Source organism: Quercus robur, chromosome 7 (assembly GCF_932294415.1).
Source record: "Quercus robur chromosome 7, dhQueRobu3.1, whole genome shotgun sequence".
NCBI classification, from domain to species: Eukaryota; Viridiplantae; Streptophyta; class Magnoliopsida; order Fagales; family Fagaceae; genus Quercus; species Quercus robur.
Genome location: NC_065540.1, coordinates 39944156 through 39959092, shown reverse-complemented (window position 1 = coordinate 39959092; position 14937 = coordinate 39944156). Strand labels below are relative to the sequence as shown.

The following is a 14937-nucleotide window of genomic DNA, read 5'->3' as shown; positions in this document are numbered from 1 at the left end:
AAGTGTTTCAAATGGTGTGCCTTATGTATATATATAAAACAGTTGTATCTGAATTTAATTTTTATGCATTTTTGGATACTAACTAAATACTAAATTGATATAAGAAAATATAATGTGCTCACCTACTGTATGTCTTGCCCAACATCACTTATCATTCTCAATAGTCTCAGTTTGCTCTTCTTGCTGTGTCTCATGATTCGCCTGCTTTTCCTGTATGAATAAAATATATATGTGATTTAAATAATCATAATATTTGCTATTGGAAAAATATTTGTTTCTACTATATCTAATCATAAGGGAAAATATTATTATTTGTCAAGACATTTTTTTTTTTTCATATATGTAAATTACGGGTCTAATTTTTATACTAAGTAATAAAAGCTTAAAGTATTTGCAAATTATATAGTGCGATGGTTTATACAAAAGAATTAAAATTCACCCATTAGTGAGATATTTGTGGTGAGAATTTGCCATACCTTTCCTTTGAAGATGTTTTCTATGGTGGCATTTAGGTCTCCCTTCCAATGATACGTTTCTTCTCCTTCCCAATAACTATTGTATACTCCCTCTAGTTTAGGTGTGTCTAGATTAGATGGAATAAACGTGCTTAAACTAGGACATTCAATTACCCTTATTTCCTTTAGTGATGGCCACTCTAAAGCATTAGTTTCAGAGCAAAAACACTTCAGATTTGGTAATTTATGAAGCGCGATTGAGTTCACTTTGTAGAACAAAACGTCCTTTTTTTCCTCTTCTTCTCCTGCTCTTGTAAGGATTTCTTCAATCTTTTCACAGTAACCAATTTTAATTTCCTCTAACATCACAAGCAATTTTGCTATGGATGGTGAGAACAAATATGTCAGATTGTTACATCTCCATACATACAACAATCTCAAGTTCCCAAAGCCCAAGATCCTTTTCAGACCCTTCTTCCATATGTGCATCAGATTCTCTAACCCAGGCCAAAATGGCCCATTAGCATTAATTTTTGAAATATTTAGCAACAGAGCACTGTTTCGGAAATAATTAGGGAAATACCACTTTTTCTGGTACTCGAGCTTGGTGAGCTCGAGTACCATGTTTTTTTAATCCACTGTCGCCCCATATTCAAGGAGCCCTATAGTGGCGTTTTTAAGCCCTATAGCGACGTTTTCGGTCCCTATAGCGGCGTTTTTAAGCCCCCATACCAGGTTAAGGGGCCCTATAGTGACGTTTTCGGGCCCTATAGCGGCGTTTTCCTGCAAATTTTTTTTTATAAGTCCCCATAACAGGTTCAAGGGGCCCTATAGTGGCGTTTTTAAGCCCTATAGTGACGTTTTTGGGCCATATAGCGGCGTTTTCCTGCAAAAAATTTTTTAGTCCCATAACAGGTTCAAGGGGCCCTATAGTGGCGTTTTAAGCCCTATAGTGACGTTTTCGGGCCCTATAGCGGCGTTTTTTTTTTTGTTGAGAAGATGTTTGACCAATGAAAAGATGGTACTCGAGCTCACCATGCTCGAGTACCAGAAAAAGTGGTATTTCCCTAATTATTTCCGAAACAGTGCTCTGTTGCTAAATATTTCAAAAATTAATGCTAATGGGCCATTTTGGCCCTCTAACCCATATAGAATCAATTTTCTTAACTGATCAAGTACTGGTGCCATGTGATTTTCCTCAACATTTAGTTCCTCAAGTTGAAATAAAACTTCCGGTGAAGGGACATTAATCAATTCAATCGATTCTAGATTCTTTAGGCAATCAATTATATAAGATGGAATAAAAGATCATATCTCTGAGGGGTTGTCGCTATCACTAACTTTTGGATCCTTCGGCTTACTCAAAGTACCCTATCAAAAATCAAGTACAAATAAACAAATAAAATAATAATTTCTCTTCAATTATTGTTTGTATTTTTTTTTTTTTTTTTATAGTATAAAGTGTAAACAGATTAGTGGATGACTAATAAATAGAAAAACAATCAATGTCTTTCTTTATCTGACTGTGTTAAATGCATTAAGGTTTTGGCCAACAATTGATTGATTGGATATCTATATGACAGTTGGTGACTATAGTCCACTGGGATAAGTGCATAAATCTAGAACTTGTACGTACCTCTTTCTTCACAGAGTAGCTTCTTTGGGTTTTATTGGTGGTGCCTTGGTCTGACACAGCCGTCAAACCATAATTTTTGTGACGTGGTACACACTCAAGGCATCGCCAGAGAAAACCAAGGGACCCAAGTTCATGCTCATTGGGTCTTGAATACAGTTCCCTATTGATTTTCTTCGACTTTCTTGGGCTCTGAATTTCTGAACCAATTGTTTTCAATTTTGGACAACGATACAAATAAATCTCCTTAATGGATGACCATTCAAAAGAATAAGTTTTGATACAAAGACTCATCATATTTGGCAGCTCTTGTAGTTTCAAGGAACTAACTCTAGGGAACAGGATGATATCCGTTGCCTCTTCTTCTCCATCTCTTTGAACAATGTTTTCGATTGCGTCACATTCTTCTATCTCAATGCTTTGAAGTTCCACAAGCAGTTTTGCAATAGAAGTTGGGAATAAATATCTTAGACGATGACATTTACTTACTTCAATGGATGTTAGTTTTTGAAAGCCTTGAATTCCTAGTGGAACATTCTTCCACACGTCTGTCAACTTAGATAAATCTTTTACCTCTAAAGTTTTCAATTGAGCAAGTACAATGATCTTCTGGTGGTTATCGTTGATGTTTAGTCCTTTAAGATCAAATACCACTTCTAGTGAATCAGCTTTCCACAATTCAAGATATTTTAAATTCGGTGGCCACAAGATGGTGTTGGATAAGAAGAGTTTATGAGAGATAATGGGTGTTGATTCTGGAAAGGGGCCAGTATGTTGTTGAATGTCTGTCATCTTATGCTTTTCAAGATTGGTCACTTCATTAGTGCCGATCCTTCCAACCTGATAAATCCACAAATTATTATTAGCATTAGAGTTCAACTTTTTTAGTTTTATTAGCATCAAATCCAGACCAGAACGAAATGTTAAAAAATTGGTAAACATAAAACAACGAGCTTTTGAATGGTTTAACTATACCTCTCGATTCAAGGATGGTTGGACAAGCTCAACGGGACCCACGCCTGTACAAAAGCCAATGAGTCTTGGTAGAGAGTCCAGCTCTATAGACGTTAATTGCGGAAACATGATGTTATCATTTAGTGCCTTCTCATCTTCTCCTTCCTTGTGAAAACATCCTTCCATGTCATCACAGTCATCTATTTCTAACTTTTGGAGTTGAACCAAACCTCTTGCTATGGACAATGAAAATACATTTTTCAAATGTTGGCACTTTTCTAGACAAAGAGATTTGAGGTTGCCAAAACAAGCACTGTTAAAGGATCTCTTTGGGTATTGGCCATGATATATCTCTTTTAAATTATTTAGTCGAAACACTTTCAGTGACTCCAGGATAGGGAAGGCAGCATGAGGATTCTGATCTGATGTTGCATCCATTACATATTCTACATCATCACTTCCACCAACTTCTAGAACCTTCAAGCATTGAAAACCCTCTTTGTCTAACTCATACACAATGTTTTTTAAATCTTTTATTTCTTTCAACTTTAAAATTTCAGATTTCTTGAAAAGTTGAAGAAGCATCCGACTCTCCGCAATATCATTTACGTCACAACTTGCAAATCCCAAACTATTTTTAATTAAATAATCATAATATTCCTTGAAATTATGCTCATCAATTTTCACATTATTACCTGCAAATATCTGAAATTTTATCGTTTCATTTTTGAAGGGCAAGTCTTTTGGCAAGACCTTAATATTTGGTATTTGAATTTTTAAAGCCACCAAATAGGACAAAGACATGAGTTCAGTAAGGCTTGCATTTGCTCCCTTTTTTTCTTCTTCCTCTTCCATAGGTTTCCACTTCACATCTACTCCGAACATGTACAACTCTTCTAGGTGAGATAAACTTGATAGGAGATCAGGTGGAATTCGCTCAAGATCACTGCATTCTGTCAATTCTAACAACTTTAGATAACTAAGATTTCTCATATCTCCTGGCAGCTCCTTGATTTTAGATCCAATAAAGCTAAGAATTTCTAGTTTCCTAAGTTCTCCAATTGCTGACACATCTGTTATCTCACAACTAACAAATTGCAGGGTCCGAAGGTTTTGAAGGACATTGATTGATTGTGGTAGTGATGGAAAGGACATATTTATTAGAGACAAAACCTTTAAACCATTCATCCCTGTAAATAGATTGGGTGGGAGCATCTGCAAAGTGTCTTTGTCACATGATAGCTGCAAAAGCTCAAGTTTAGGACACTCTAAGCCACCGGGATGCCTTTTCAATTCTTTGGATACAAGCAAAATTGCAGTAGAACACTCGCAAGAATCTTTTTCTGGCCATTCTTCCTTTGTTTCATTACATCGAACCAGAAAACCTTTATTTTCTGCAATTGATATTGCAACATCCCGTACAACATCATGTATTTTGACATGTTCTTCTCCTTCATCACTATCTAATAGTAGAAATGATCTTATGAGATTCTTAACTATTGCATGTACTCTATTTCTTGCATCTGCAATAGTATCAATCTTTGCAAACAACCTTTGTCCCACCCCATACCTCACTAAAAATTCAATGGGAATATTACTATCTTCTGCGAATAAACAGCATAGCAAAAAGCATGACTTTGCGTCATCACTTTTTAAGTAACTATAACTAAGCTCTATGCTGGAATACACCTTTGAATCAAGACCAGGAATATTTTTTGGGATAGCATTTTTAAGCTGTTGAAGTGCAGCACTCCACTCAAATTCACTTTTGTTTTCTAGGGCTCTTCCAACAATTACAATAGCAACATGTAGACCTCCACATTCCTTTGCAACCTTTTTTGCTATTGGATGTAGACTGGGAGTATTGATACAATTACCTGCCATCCCCTTGAAAAGATTCCATGCTTCTTCATCAGGTAAGACTTTGATTGGAAAAATCTTTTGAGCTTTCATCTGAGTGCAGGCTTCTTCACTTCGTGATGTCAACAAGATTTTGCATCTATTGTGTTGACTTCCATAAGGAATTCCTACAAGATCTAAATCAAGTGCATCCCAAACATCATCTAATATTACAAGAACACTCTTAATATCCTTTAGTCTTGAATATAGCTGCTCTGCTCTTCCACCTTCACTCTCCCTTTTAAGTTCCAGACCTAGCATATCCACAATTTGACCTTGAATCTTGCTCAAGTCTCTATTCTGGGACACCACTGCCATCACAACTTCATCAAATAACTTATCATCTTTTGCTCTTTTTGCTACCTCTTTTGCCATTGTTGTTTTTCCTATCCCCCCCATACCGCATATGGCAATCATATTGATCTTGTCAGCTCTTAGTACCTTTAAAACTTCTTTCCTCATTTTTGTTCTTGACTCAAAATCCATAATACCTTCTATGGATGAAGATCCTATTCCCAACGGAGGAGGAGGATAGGACGCTTTAGTAACAAATGGGGTTGCATCAATTAGAAGCCCATCAATTTCCAGAGTCTTCTTCTTAGCTTTTCTACTCAAGGAATAACGTAGACACCATCCATCCAAGCTCATCTTATTCGCTTCAACATCTTCATCAAGGATGTTGCGTACCTTTTCAATCCACGTCTCAACCTCAGGTGCTATTACCTGTCCGTTCCTTTTTGTTGCGCCAATTTCTAATTGCACCCCATCTCTTTTGTCACGCAACTTCTGAATTTTAATTTCGAGATCCTTGATGTTGCTATTGTAGTGAATCAGATAGCCATAATGTTTTCTGATTGGGTCCAAAAAGTATCCTCCAATGGTTACTATAACTGAAACTGCATCCATTTCTTTGCTTTATTCTTCTGGATTCTCTGTAAGAAAAGAAGAAATTTAAAGTTTTAACTTTCATTATTCAAAACCAAAAAGACAAAATTTTAAGTATTATAACTTTCATTTATTCAAAACCAAGTCAGGAGTGATGGTCACACTGAAGTGGGCCTACTGATTAGAGAGTTTTAGCACTGCAATTGTTATTATTTTTTGAATGTGTCAGGGATTCATGGTTATCATCCAAATGGCATTATATTTAAAATTCCTATCAAGATTGATATATCAATAGGAGTTTCGGGTGTAACCGTGTAACACTAAAGCCTTCATAGAAAATTATGTGAAATTTTGATGGCAATTCGTGTTATTTGGGTTGTGTTCATGTAGTGTCGAGTGAAGGGTATTCAACTACATGGGTCAACCCAAACATGATTTACTTTAATAATCTTGTATCAACACTAACACAACCCATTTATTAAGCTGGTTGACACAATGCGAGACTTCCCAACCCACATATCATGCTTAACAAACATGTTATCTTGGATTGACACAGACATAACCAATATGACCCATTTATTAATATACAGGGAATGTTAGATTTAGGGGAGTCAATATTGTACCAAACTAATTAGTATAGTTGGAATTTGTCATACCGATAGGCGGTACAAAACACCCTTAAAGCATCCTCAATAAGGTTGCTAAATTGACTTTTAGTCAATTTAGCAACCAATACCCTAAAAATGTATTCCACAGCAAAGAAGGCAAACTTATAATAAAAAAAAAAAAAATTTGAGTTTGAGCTACAGTGAGCAACTAGAGATAGCAGCTCATTGTCGCTTAACCTCAAAAACAAAAACTAATTTTTTAATGTGGGGTGTTAAAAAAAGTATTTTAATGTGCTAATAGTTGTGGTTGTTGTTTATTGTGTTGGATATATTATTTTATTGTGTTGTTTATATTATTTTAATGTGTTGAATGTTAAAATAAACCTTTGATGTTGGGTGTATTATAAGGTAGGTGTTAAAATATATAAAGTAGTATTTTGAGTTGCTAAAAGCTATATTTTTTAGCAACCTTGTTGTGAATGCTCTTATAAGCCATTCTTACTAGCTAGACCACCACAAAAGTGGTCTTTTCTTTGTCATGGTTCAAGCAATATACTTTCCTTGGCACTAAGCCACTGAAAATATTTGCTAAATAACATACTTTTAGGAAATATTTGCTAAATAGCATCTGACCAAACTTATTTAGTTATGTAGCACTTTTTTGGACTCAAGTTTGTCAACTTGAAACTCGAGTTTCAAGTGGAACTAAACTCGAGTTCCAAGCATTATGTTTGATTAGATTGCCATAATGCTTGGAACTCGAGTTTGACAAACTTGAGTTCCAAAAATATGTTACACTCAAGTTCCAAAAAAATGTTACATAACTAAATAAGTTTGACCCGATACTTTTTTCCTAAATATTTCCAAAAATTATGCTATCTGGCAAAATATGCCCTAAGCCACTAGAGTGGATCCCATGCTTTCCCCTTTAGTAAGGATGTCAATTCGGGTTAGCATGTCTGGTTCGTGTCATGTCGAGGTAGGAGTATTCGACTAAATGGCTCAACCCTAACCTGACCCATTTAATAATCGTGTCATGATCCTTCAATCGTAACCCGACCTGTTAATAAGGCAGGTTGACCTGACCTAACTCACTTAACACGCTTAATAAATGGGTAGTGTTGGGTTGACACGAATGTAACACAACCCATCTTTTCAACCTATATAATATTAAATATAATATCCATCTAGAAATAAATTTTTTTTTTTTTTTTTACATCCCAAAAGTAGTGCATACACTTCAAGTCTTCAACCCACATTCAAAAAATAATATAGTTCAACAAAAATATAATATCCATCTAGAAATAAGTTATTTACACTTCAAAAAGAGTTCATACACTTCAATCCAAATTCAAAATAACATAGTTCAACAAAAATATAATATCCTCAGAACTCACCAAATGCTAAGTATCAATATTGAAAGAGTTGGAGCAAACAGTAGACTAATCATAACTATAACTACAATTATCATCCGTAGATTCTTTGTTAATGTCCAAATTCATAACATCTCCCACAAGTTCATCTAATTTTATTTGTGCAAGTTCTATGCCAAAAAAAAAAAATATATAAGTATTAGTAGTTACAAAATATGATCATGCCTCAACAATTTTACAAGAACTAAATAATAATAATGTAAGAGTAATAATAACTAATGAAACAAATAAGATTACCTCTCTCTCCATACAGCCAATCTCTAGTGCAAACCAATTATAAGAAGGTTTAGAGATTTAGGGTTTACAGGGTTTAGAGATCTAGGGTTTGTAAAGTTTCAATTTCCAATTATATTCCTTGTAATTTTTTGTAATTACTCACTTTTCTTTTTAAATTTAAAATAGAGGTTGGATATAAAAGGTATTTGAAAAATCTAAAATAAAATGAATATTTATTTGTTATACAAATTAAACGGGTTGTGTTAAATGAGTCATTTTGGGTTGACACATAAATTGGCGTGTCAAACGTGTTTATTGCAGGTAGATCTGCTTATGACACGTTTCTTATCATGTCGCTTTTGGGTTGACCTGTTTATGACCCAAACCTACTAAGGCCTAACTCTAACTCGAAAAAATCCCTGTCGGGTTTGTGTCGTGTTTGCGGGTTGGGTCGAACATTTACACCTCAAGTTAAGAGTGGGATTTGATGAACACTGTTCATAATCTTCAACCTTCAACCCTAATTTGACACTAATCTTTAAAAGACCATAACTTACTCATTTTAAGTCCAAATTAAACCGGTTTGAAGCTTGTAAAATATACTATCAAATCATGAAAATAATTGACAGAAAATGAGTTTTAGTGAGTCAAAATTGGTATGCAATTTTTTGTTTTTTTTATTATTATTATTATTTTTTTTACCAATTTTCAAAACTAGGTTTTGTATTTCTCTTTACATGCTATAACTCGCTGCCATATTTTAAAAAGCATGCTATTATCATCATTAGAAACATATTCATATGATTTAATCATTCAATTTCATGCCATAACATGCCTCTAAAAATTCATGCATATTGGATTTTTTAAAAGCAACAAAGATCTTGGGTTTATTAATCCAAAAGGGAAAACGAGCATCCATATCTCTGATATCAATATTGAAGATATTAGCTGGGCCATATATTTGCATACCTTAATAGAACCTATTGCTCATTTCCCAGATCTTTCTCGTCCTTGCTTTACAAACTCCTCCACATGATCTCTATAGTTCTTGGAGCACCTTTTTGTCATTGGAGAGGCTACCAAAGTTTCTTCTGAGATTCTCACACTCCAAGTTCCAAGGTACCCTTGATGGTGTCCCTAGAAAGAAATGGTTTGCTTGAGAGATTACTTAGGAATTGTATGTTCGTTTTTGTTCTCATAATTTCTCTGTTGGTCCCTTTTTTTTCCTCTTTAATTGTTGTAATAGTATTTAAATACAAATTGAATAAACATACTATCAAGATGAGTGGTCTTATAATCACTCAATCCATCATATATTACTCCACAATTGATCTTGGCAACTCATACTTAGACCAATTTAAATTTAAACTCGAATTTAAATCTGCTTATCAAATAGCCTGTGGATAAATAACCCATGTGGATGATTTATGGGCCATGTGTTATGGGTTGGGTCAAATTTGGGCTAAGTATTAACAATTAGAAACAAATAAGTTCCAAAATACAATGAACATGATAGTTTTTTCCTTTATTTTGCAATTTTTTTAAAAAAGGTGAGGAACTTAAGGGTTTAATGAAGGATTAACAGTATAACTATTAAGTGTAGAGGAGCTTATAATCACTTTATGGAGAGAGAAAGCTTGAAACGTTCTGATGAGGAAACAGATAATCTAGTCTGCAGCACCAAGAAATTCAAGGATAGCCATCAGTCAACAGTGGATAAGGAAGACAATTTACATGCTAAGGTAGGAAGTTACAGAGATAGGTTGGTGGGATCAATTCCTGGGGCATTTGAGAAAGCCTTTGGCTTTGCTAGTGCCATGCAAGAAGATGTTGAATCAGATAATGAAGATGAGCACGCACAAGATGGCAGTCTCATTGTGTGCTTCTCCAAAGATTATAAAACCTGTATGAGAGCACCTTGGTATCAAGCCCTTATCATTAAACCGTTTGGGAGGAAGGTGGGTTACTCTTTTCTTGTCTCTAAGATTCGGAGTATGTGGAATCCAAGGGGAGGAATGGATTGCATTGATCTGGGAATTGATTTTTTTCTAATCAAATTTGAACTTAGTGAGGATGTTGATAACATTCTAAAGGGAGGCCCTTGGTTTATAGGGCAGCACTTCCTTGCCATTAGGCAGTGGGAGCCTGAATTCCAAGCATCTTCAGCAAAGCTTTCTTTAGTTGCAATGTGGATTAGGTTACTAGAATTACCTATTGAGTTCTATAAGCATAATGCACTGTTAAAGATAGGGAGAGCTATTGGTCCTGTTCTGCGCATAGATGCTAACACTGACAACAGGGCTAGAGGGCGTTTTGCCCGTTTGTGTGTACAAGTCAACCTTGACAAGCCTCTTGTTAAATCCATTTACTTGGGAAGGCTCAAACAGAGCATCCAGTATGAAGGTATTGGTACTCTCTGCTTCGAGTGTGGAATAATTGGGCATAATAGGGAAGTGTGTCCATTCTTAGTCTGTGGGAATAGTAAGGGTGTTCGGGAGGAGTATAGTAATGGAAGCCATGAGGAACAGAGAGGTGCAGCTGTAACACCAGAGGTGGAGAAAGCTCCTACCAGCCAACAGGATGAATAGGGGGATTGGATGATAATGACTTGACGTAAGCCAATGAACAAGGCCTGAGACAAGCTAAATGGCTCTAGTGGGAGCCAAACTGATGAGTCTTCCCAAATGCCTTAAGAAAAGACCTTGCATAGAGCAGGGGAAGTAGATAGGGCGGCGGGGAAAAGAAAGGCGCCACATATCCAAGTTGACAGGTCACATAGGGAAGAGTCCAAGAGCACCTTGTCTTATCATAACAAGACAGTTGATGGAAAAGGTACAAATAGGAATGAAGCTCATGCCAACCCCAAACAAAAGGCCAAAGTTACCGTTGGAAATCAAAAAAGTGTTATGGGCCTGGGTAAGGAAAAGGGTATGTTTGTGTTTGGGGCTAGTGTAGGCCCATCGAAGGATGTTGGGCTGGACCAAAGCTCTTTTTCAAAAGTAGCTAGGTCTGAAGCAAGACCAAATATAACGGGTAAAGAAAGGGAGTCTAACACCTTTAGTTTCAACAACTATGGAGAGAGCACAGAAGTGGGTGTTGTTTTACAAGGGCAAAATCGTACCAATTGGAGACGAGACGATCAAATGGATAAGATAGGACCCAACGGAGATTTGGGGGTGGTTCGACTTGGAGCTAATGCTAGCTTGGAAAAATATGTTTTCTTTGACGGAGGAGAGTAGAGAGGTGGGTTACCTTCCTTTGATGAACAAAGCATGGGAGCTAACCCTGAATCCGTGGTGAAGGTTTGCTACGGACAGACCAGCAGTTCAAGCCCCTCCACCAACAAACTAAAACTCGTCAGTGATAAGTTCAAGTGTGCAAATCTTGGAAAAATCACTGACCGAGGCAAAAAAGGAATGGATGGAACCTGTGATTACAGTGAGGAAGATTCTTCAAGACAAGCTTGTGGAATGCTCTATGAAGGGGAATTTGCACAGGGTAAAGATGATCCAACTTGCAGAAGCCAAGATCAAAGGCACCATTCTCACCAAAATGTCAATAGGGGAGATGGGGATAGTTCACCACTCGATCACTCTGTTCCGAGAGAGTTTGGTGAGGAAGGCAGAGGTGATGGGTGCATGGAGATTGAGAGACACTGAGGATTATTCTTCCTTGGTGCATTTGGATTCTACAAAAACCCCATTCAAGATAATGAATATCCTGATTTGGAATTGTAGGGGTGCTATGAAACCCCAATTCAGAAAGATAGTGATGGACTTGGTGGAGTGGCATGCTCCAATGCTAATGGTGATCACAGAGACTAGAATGAGTGGTGCTAGGGCTGTGGAGATGATTGAGTCTCTGCCTTTTGATGGCTCGGTGGTAGTAGATACTATTGGCTTTGCTGGGGGCATTTGGCTACTTTGGAGGACTGACTTGGTACATGTGGAGGTCCTGGCTTCAACTGAACAGGAGATCCATGCCATTATTTGGGTAAGATCTCAATCTCTTAGTTGGATTATTAGTGCCATTTATGCTAGTCCTAAGTTTATAGAAAGATGCATGTTATGGGAAAATCTTAAATTGATAGCCACTTTGCATGATCTCCCTTGGGCTCTTATGGGAGACTTTAATGAGGTTATTATTGAAGGAGAAAAGGCTGGGGGTAATCCTATCTTCCAAAGAAGAGTGAGAGCTATTCTAGATTGTATTAATGAGTGTCAAATGATGGATTTGGGGTTCTCAGGGCCTAAATTTACTTGGACTTATAAGAGAGAATTGGGGGGTCTCATCCAATGTAGACTTGATAGAGTTTGGGCTAACCCTGACTGGAAATCTTATTTCCCTGAAGCAAATGTTACTCATCTGTCTAGAGTTAACTCTGACCACTACCCTCTCTTGCTTAATCTGTGCCCTAATCTGACTAATACCTCCAATCGTCCCTTTAGATTCCAACCTATGTGGTTGAGTCACAATGACTTTCCAGCCATTTTCAGGCAATCTTGGGCTGGTATGGAAGATAATCTAGTTGGAGCTATCACTAGATTCACTCACAAGGCCCAAACTTGGAATAAAGAAATTTTTGGAAATATATTTGCGAGGAAGAGACAGATCATGGCAAGGTTGCTGGGTGCCCAGAGAGCTATTGCTAATAATCCTAATAGCTTCCTAATCAATCTCCAAGAGCAATTATCTGGAGAATACAATGAGATTTTACAGCTTGAAGAGGAACTGTGGGCAATGAAATCTAGAGTCAATTGGACCATTTTTGGGGAGAGAAACACTTCCTATTTTCATTTGACTACCTTGGCTAGAAGGAGTAAGAACAAAATTACCAGCATTTTGAATGATGAGGGGGTGTGGATTCATAATGTGTAGCAATTCCAAGAAGTTTTTACCAACAGTTTTGTAAAGCTATACCAGACTAACCAAACTGCTTGCCCTTTGGTCCAAAGATGGGATTCAGAGTGGTGCATGAGGCTAGAGGTAGATGAAGCCAATTCTGTGGGTTTGATGCCTTTTGATAAAGAAATTTGGGATGCCCTCAGATCCATGAAGCCATACAAAGCCCTGGGAAGTGATGGGATGCATGCTGGTTTTTATCAGAGGTTCTGGCTTGTGGCTAAGGATTCAGTGCGAAGTGAAGTGAAGCAAATTTTTGCAAACCAAAAAATCCCTGATTACCTCAACCAAACTCTTATTGCTTTGATCCCTAAGCAATTGGGACTTGAAACAGTTAGCCAATACAGACCTATAAGCTTATGTAACACTATCTATAAAATTGTCTCTAAAATCCTTGTTCAAAGAATTAGACCCCTGCTGCCTAGACTTATTTCTCCTATGCAAGCTGCTTTTCTAGAAGGGAGAAGAGGAGCAGATAATGTTATTATTGCTCAAGAACTTATTTACTCCCTTGGGAAAAGGAGAGGTAAAGATGGGTATATGGTGGTGAAGATAGACTTGGAGAAAGCCTATGATTGTTTAGAGTGGAGTTTCATTAGGATGGTGCTCATTCACTTTGGGTTTCCTGTGAACATTATTAAGCTAATCCTAAGCTGTGTGTCTACAACATCAACATCCCTTCTCTTCAATGGAAGCAAACTCAACCCTTTTGTCCATCAAGAGGAATTAGACAAGGTGATCCCATTTCACCCTATCTATTCCTTTTATGCATGGAATTTCTTGGGGCTCAAATAACCAAAATGTGTGAAGAAAAGAAGTGGGATATGGTTAGAGCTTCTAGAAGAGGGCCTAGCTTCTCCCATGTTTTCTTTGCTGATGACATTATGCTCTTTGCCAAAGCTAATACCAAGAATTGCAATGCCATTATGGAAGTTCTTAACAACTTTTGTAACTTGGCTAGACAGAAGGTAAATTATTGTAAGTCTAGAATCTTCTTTTCTCCCAATGTCACTATTAGGAGGAAAAGGACTATGTGTAGAAGACTAGGGATCCTTGCTACCAATAACCTTGGTAGATATCTTGGTTTCCCTATCATTCACAAAGGCAGAGTTGGTAATGCTTTCAACTTTATTCTTGATAAGGTCCAAAATAGGCTAGCTGGGTGGAAATCTAGATTGCTGTCAAGACCAGGAAGACTTGTGCTTGCCAAATTTGCTGCTACCCCCATTGCAGAGTATTACATGCAATGCCACAACCTCCTAGCTAAAGTGTGTGATTCCATTGATAAAATGATGAGGGATTTCATTTGGGGGTCAATTGAGGAAAGAAGGAGAATGCATATAGTTAGGTGGAGTATTGTTACACTTCCCAAAGATTTGGGAGGTTTGGGGCTTTATTTAATGAAGCATAGGAATGAAGCCATTCTAGCCAAACTTTGTTGAAGACTTGCTCATGAGGAAGGGAAGCCTTGGGCAAACATGCTGTCAGCCAAATACCTCTGTCCCAACAAAGTGACTGAAGAAGGAAGAAAATTGCCATGCTCTTGGGTTTGGGTAGCTTGCAAAAAGGGAGGGCCAATTTATGTGAAAGGTTTGAGATGGACAGTTAGAAATGGTGATTCTATAAATATGTGGATGGATTTTTGGTTGCCTAATGGGAGATTGAGGGGCTTATTGAAGGCCCCCTAACCCGAGGAGAAGAAGAGTTGACGATCAGACAATGTTATGATGAGAACCATGCTTGGAAGCCTTCAAGCATCTCTTTTGAGCTCCCAGCAAGTGTGCTTAACACCATTAAGGCCACACCCTTCTCTTACGTACCTCAAGCTTATGATAGTCTCATGTGGGCCTATTCCAAAAATGGTTCATTCTCCATTCAAGCAGCCTACCTCATTGCAAGGGGATTAAACCCCCTGAACCTGGATACTTTGTCATTTAAATGGGTTTGGAAGT

At 37.2% G+C, this 14937-nt stretch overlaps 2 protein-coding genes across 2 annotated transcripts; one reads left to right on the top strand and one right to left on the bottom strand.

Annotated features, from left to right (window-relative positions):
* Positions 1–144: 144 nt before the first annotated feature.
* On the bottom strand, positions 145–5847 carry LOC126691395 (probable disease resistance protein At4g27220). Its single transcript, XM_050386442.1, has 3 exons — positions 3064–5847; positions 2092–2928; positions 145–210 (listed from the first exon to the last, which is right to left on the bottom strand). Exons 1-3 carry the CDS (start codon positions 5845–5847, stop codon positions 145–147), a joined length of 3687 nt encoding a protein of 1228 aa, XP_050242399.1.
* Positions 5848–11503: 5656 nt separating this feature from the next.
* LOC126691394 (uncharacterized) lies at positions 11504–13780 on the top strand. Its single transcript, XM_050386441.1, has 2 exons — positions 11504–12835; positions 12962–13780. The coding sequence occupies exons 1-2, from the start codon at positions 11504–11506 to the stop codon at positions 13778–13780; spliced, it is 2151 nt and encodes a 716-aa protein (XP_050242398.1).
* The last annotated feature ends 1157 nt before the right edge of the window (positions 13781–14937 follow it).

What these genes read in the sequence shown, in the direction of transcription:
- LOC126691395 (XM_050386442.1), bottom strand. Translation starts at nt 5,847, where the DNA reads ATGGATGCAGTTTCAGTTATAGTAACCATTGGAGGATACTTTTTGGAC. An exon ending in AACCATCCTTGAATCGAGAG is followed by an intron (nt 2,929 to 3,063) that starts GTATAGTTAAAC and finishes TGGATTTATCAG; the next exon opens with GTTGGAAGGATCGGCACTAA. An exon ending in GCTACTCTGTGAAGAAAGAG is followed by an intron (nt 211 to 2,091) that starts GTACGTACAAGT and finishes TTATTCATACAG; the next exon opens with GAAAAGCAGGCGAATCATGA.
- LOC126691394 (XM_050386441.1), top strand. Translation starts at nt 11,504, where the DNA reads ATGGAACCTGTGATTACAGTGAGGAAGATTCTTCAAGACAAGCTTGTG. An exon ending in TGTGGGCAATGAAATCTAGA is followed by an intron (nt 12,836 to 12,961) that starts GTCAATTGGACC and finishes CATAATGTGTAG; the next exon opens with CAATTCCAAGAAGTTTTTAC.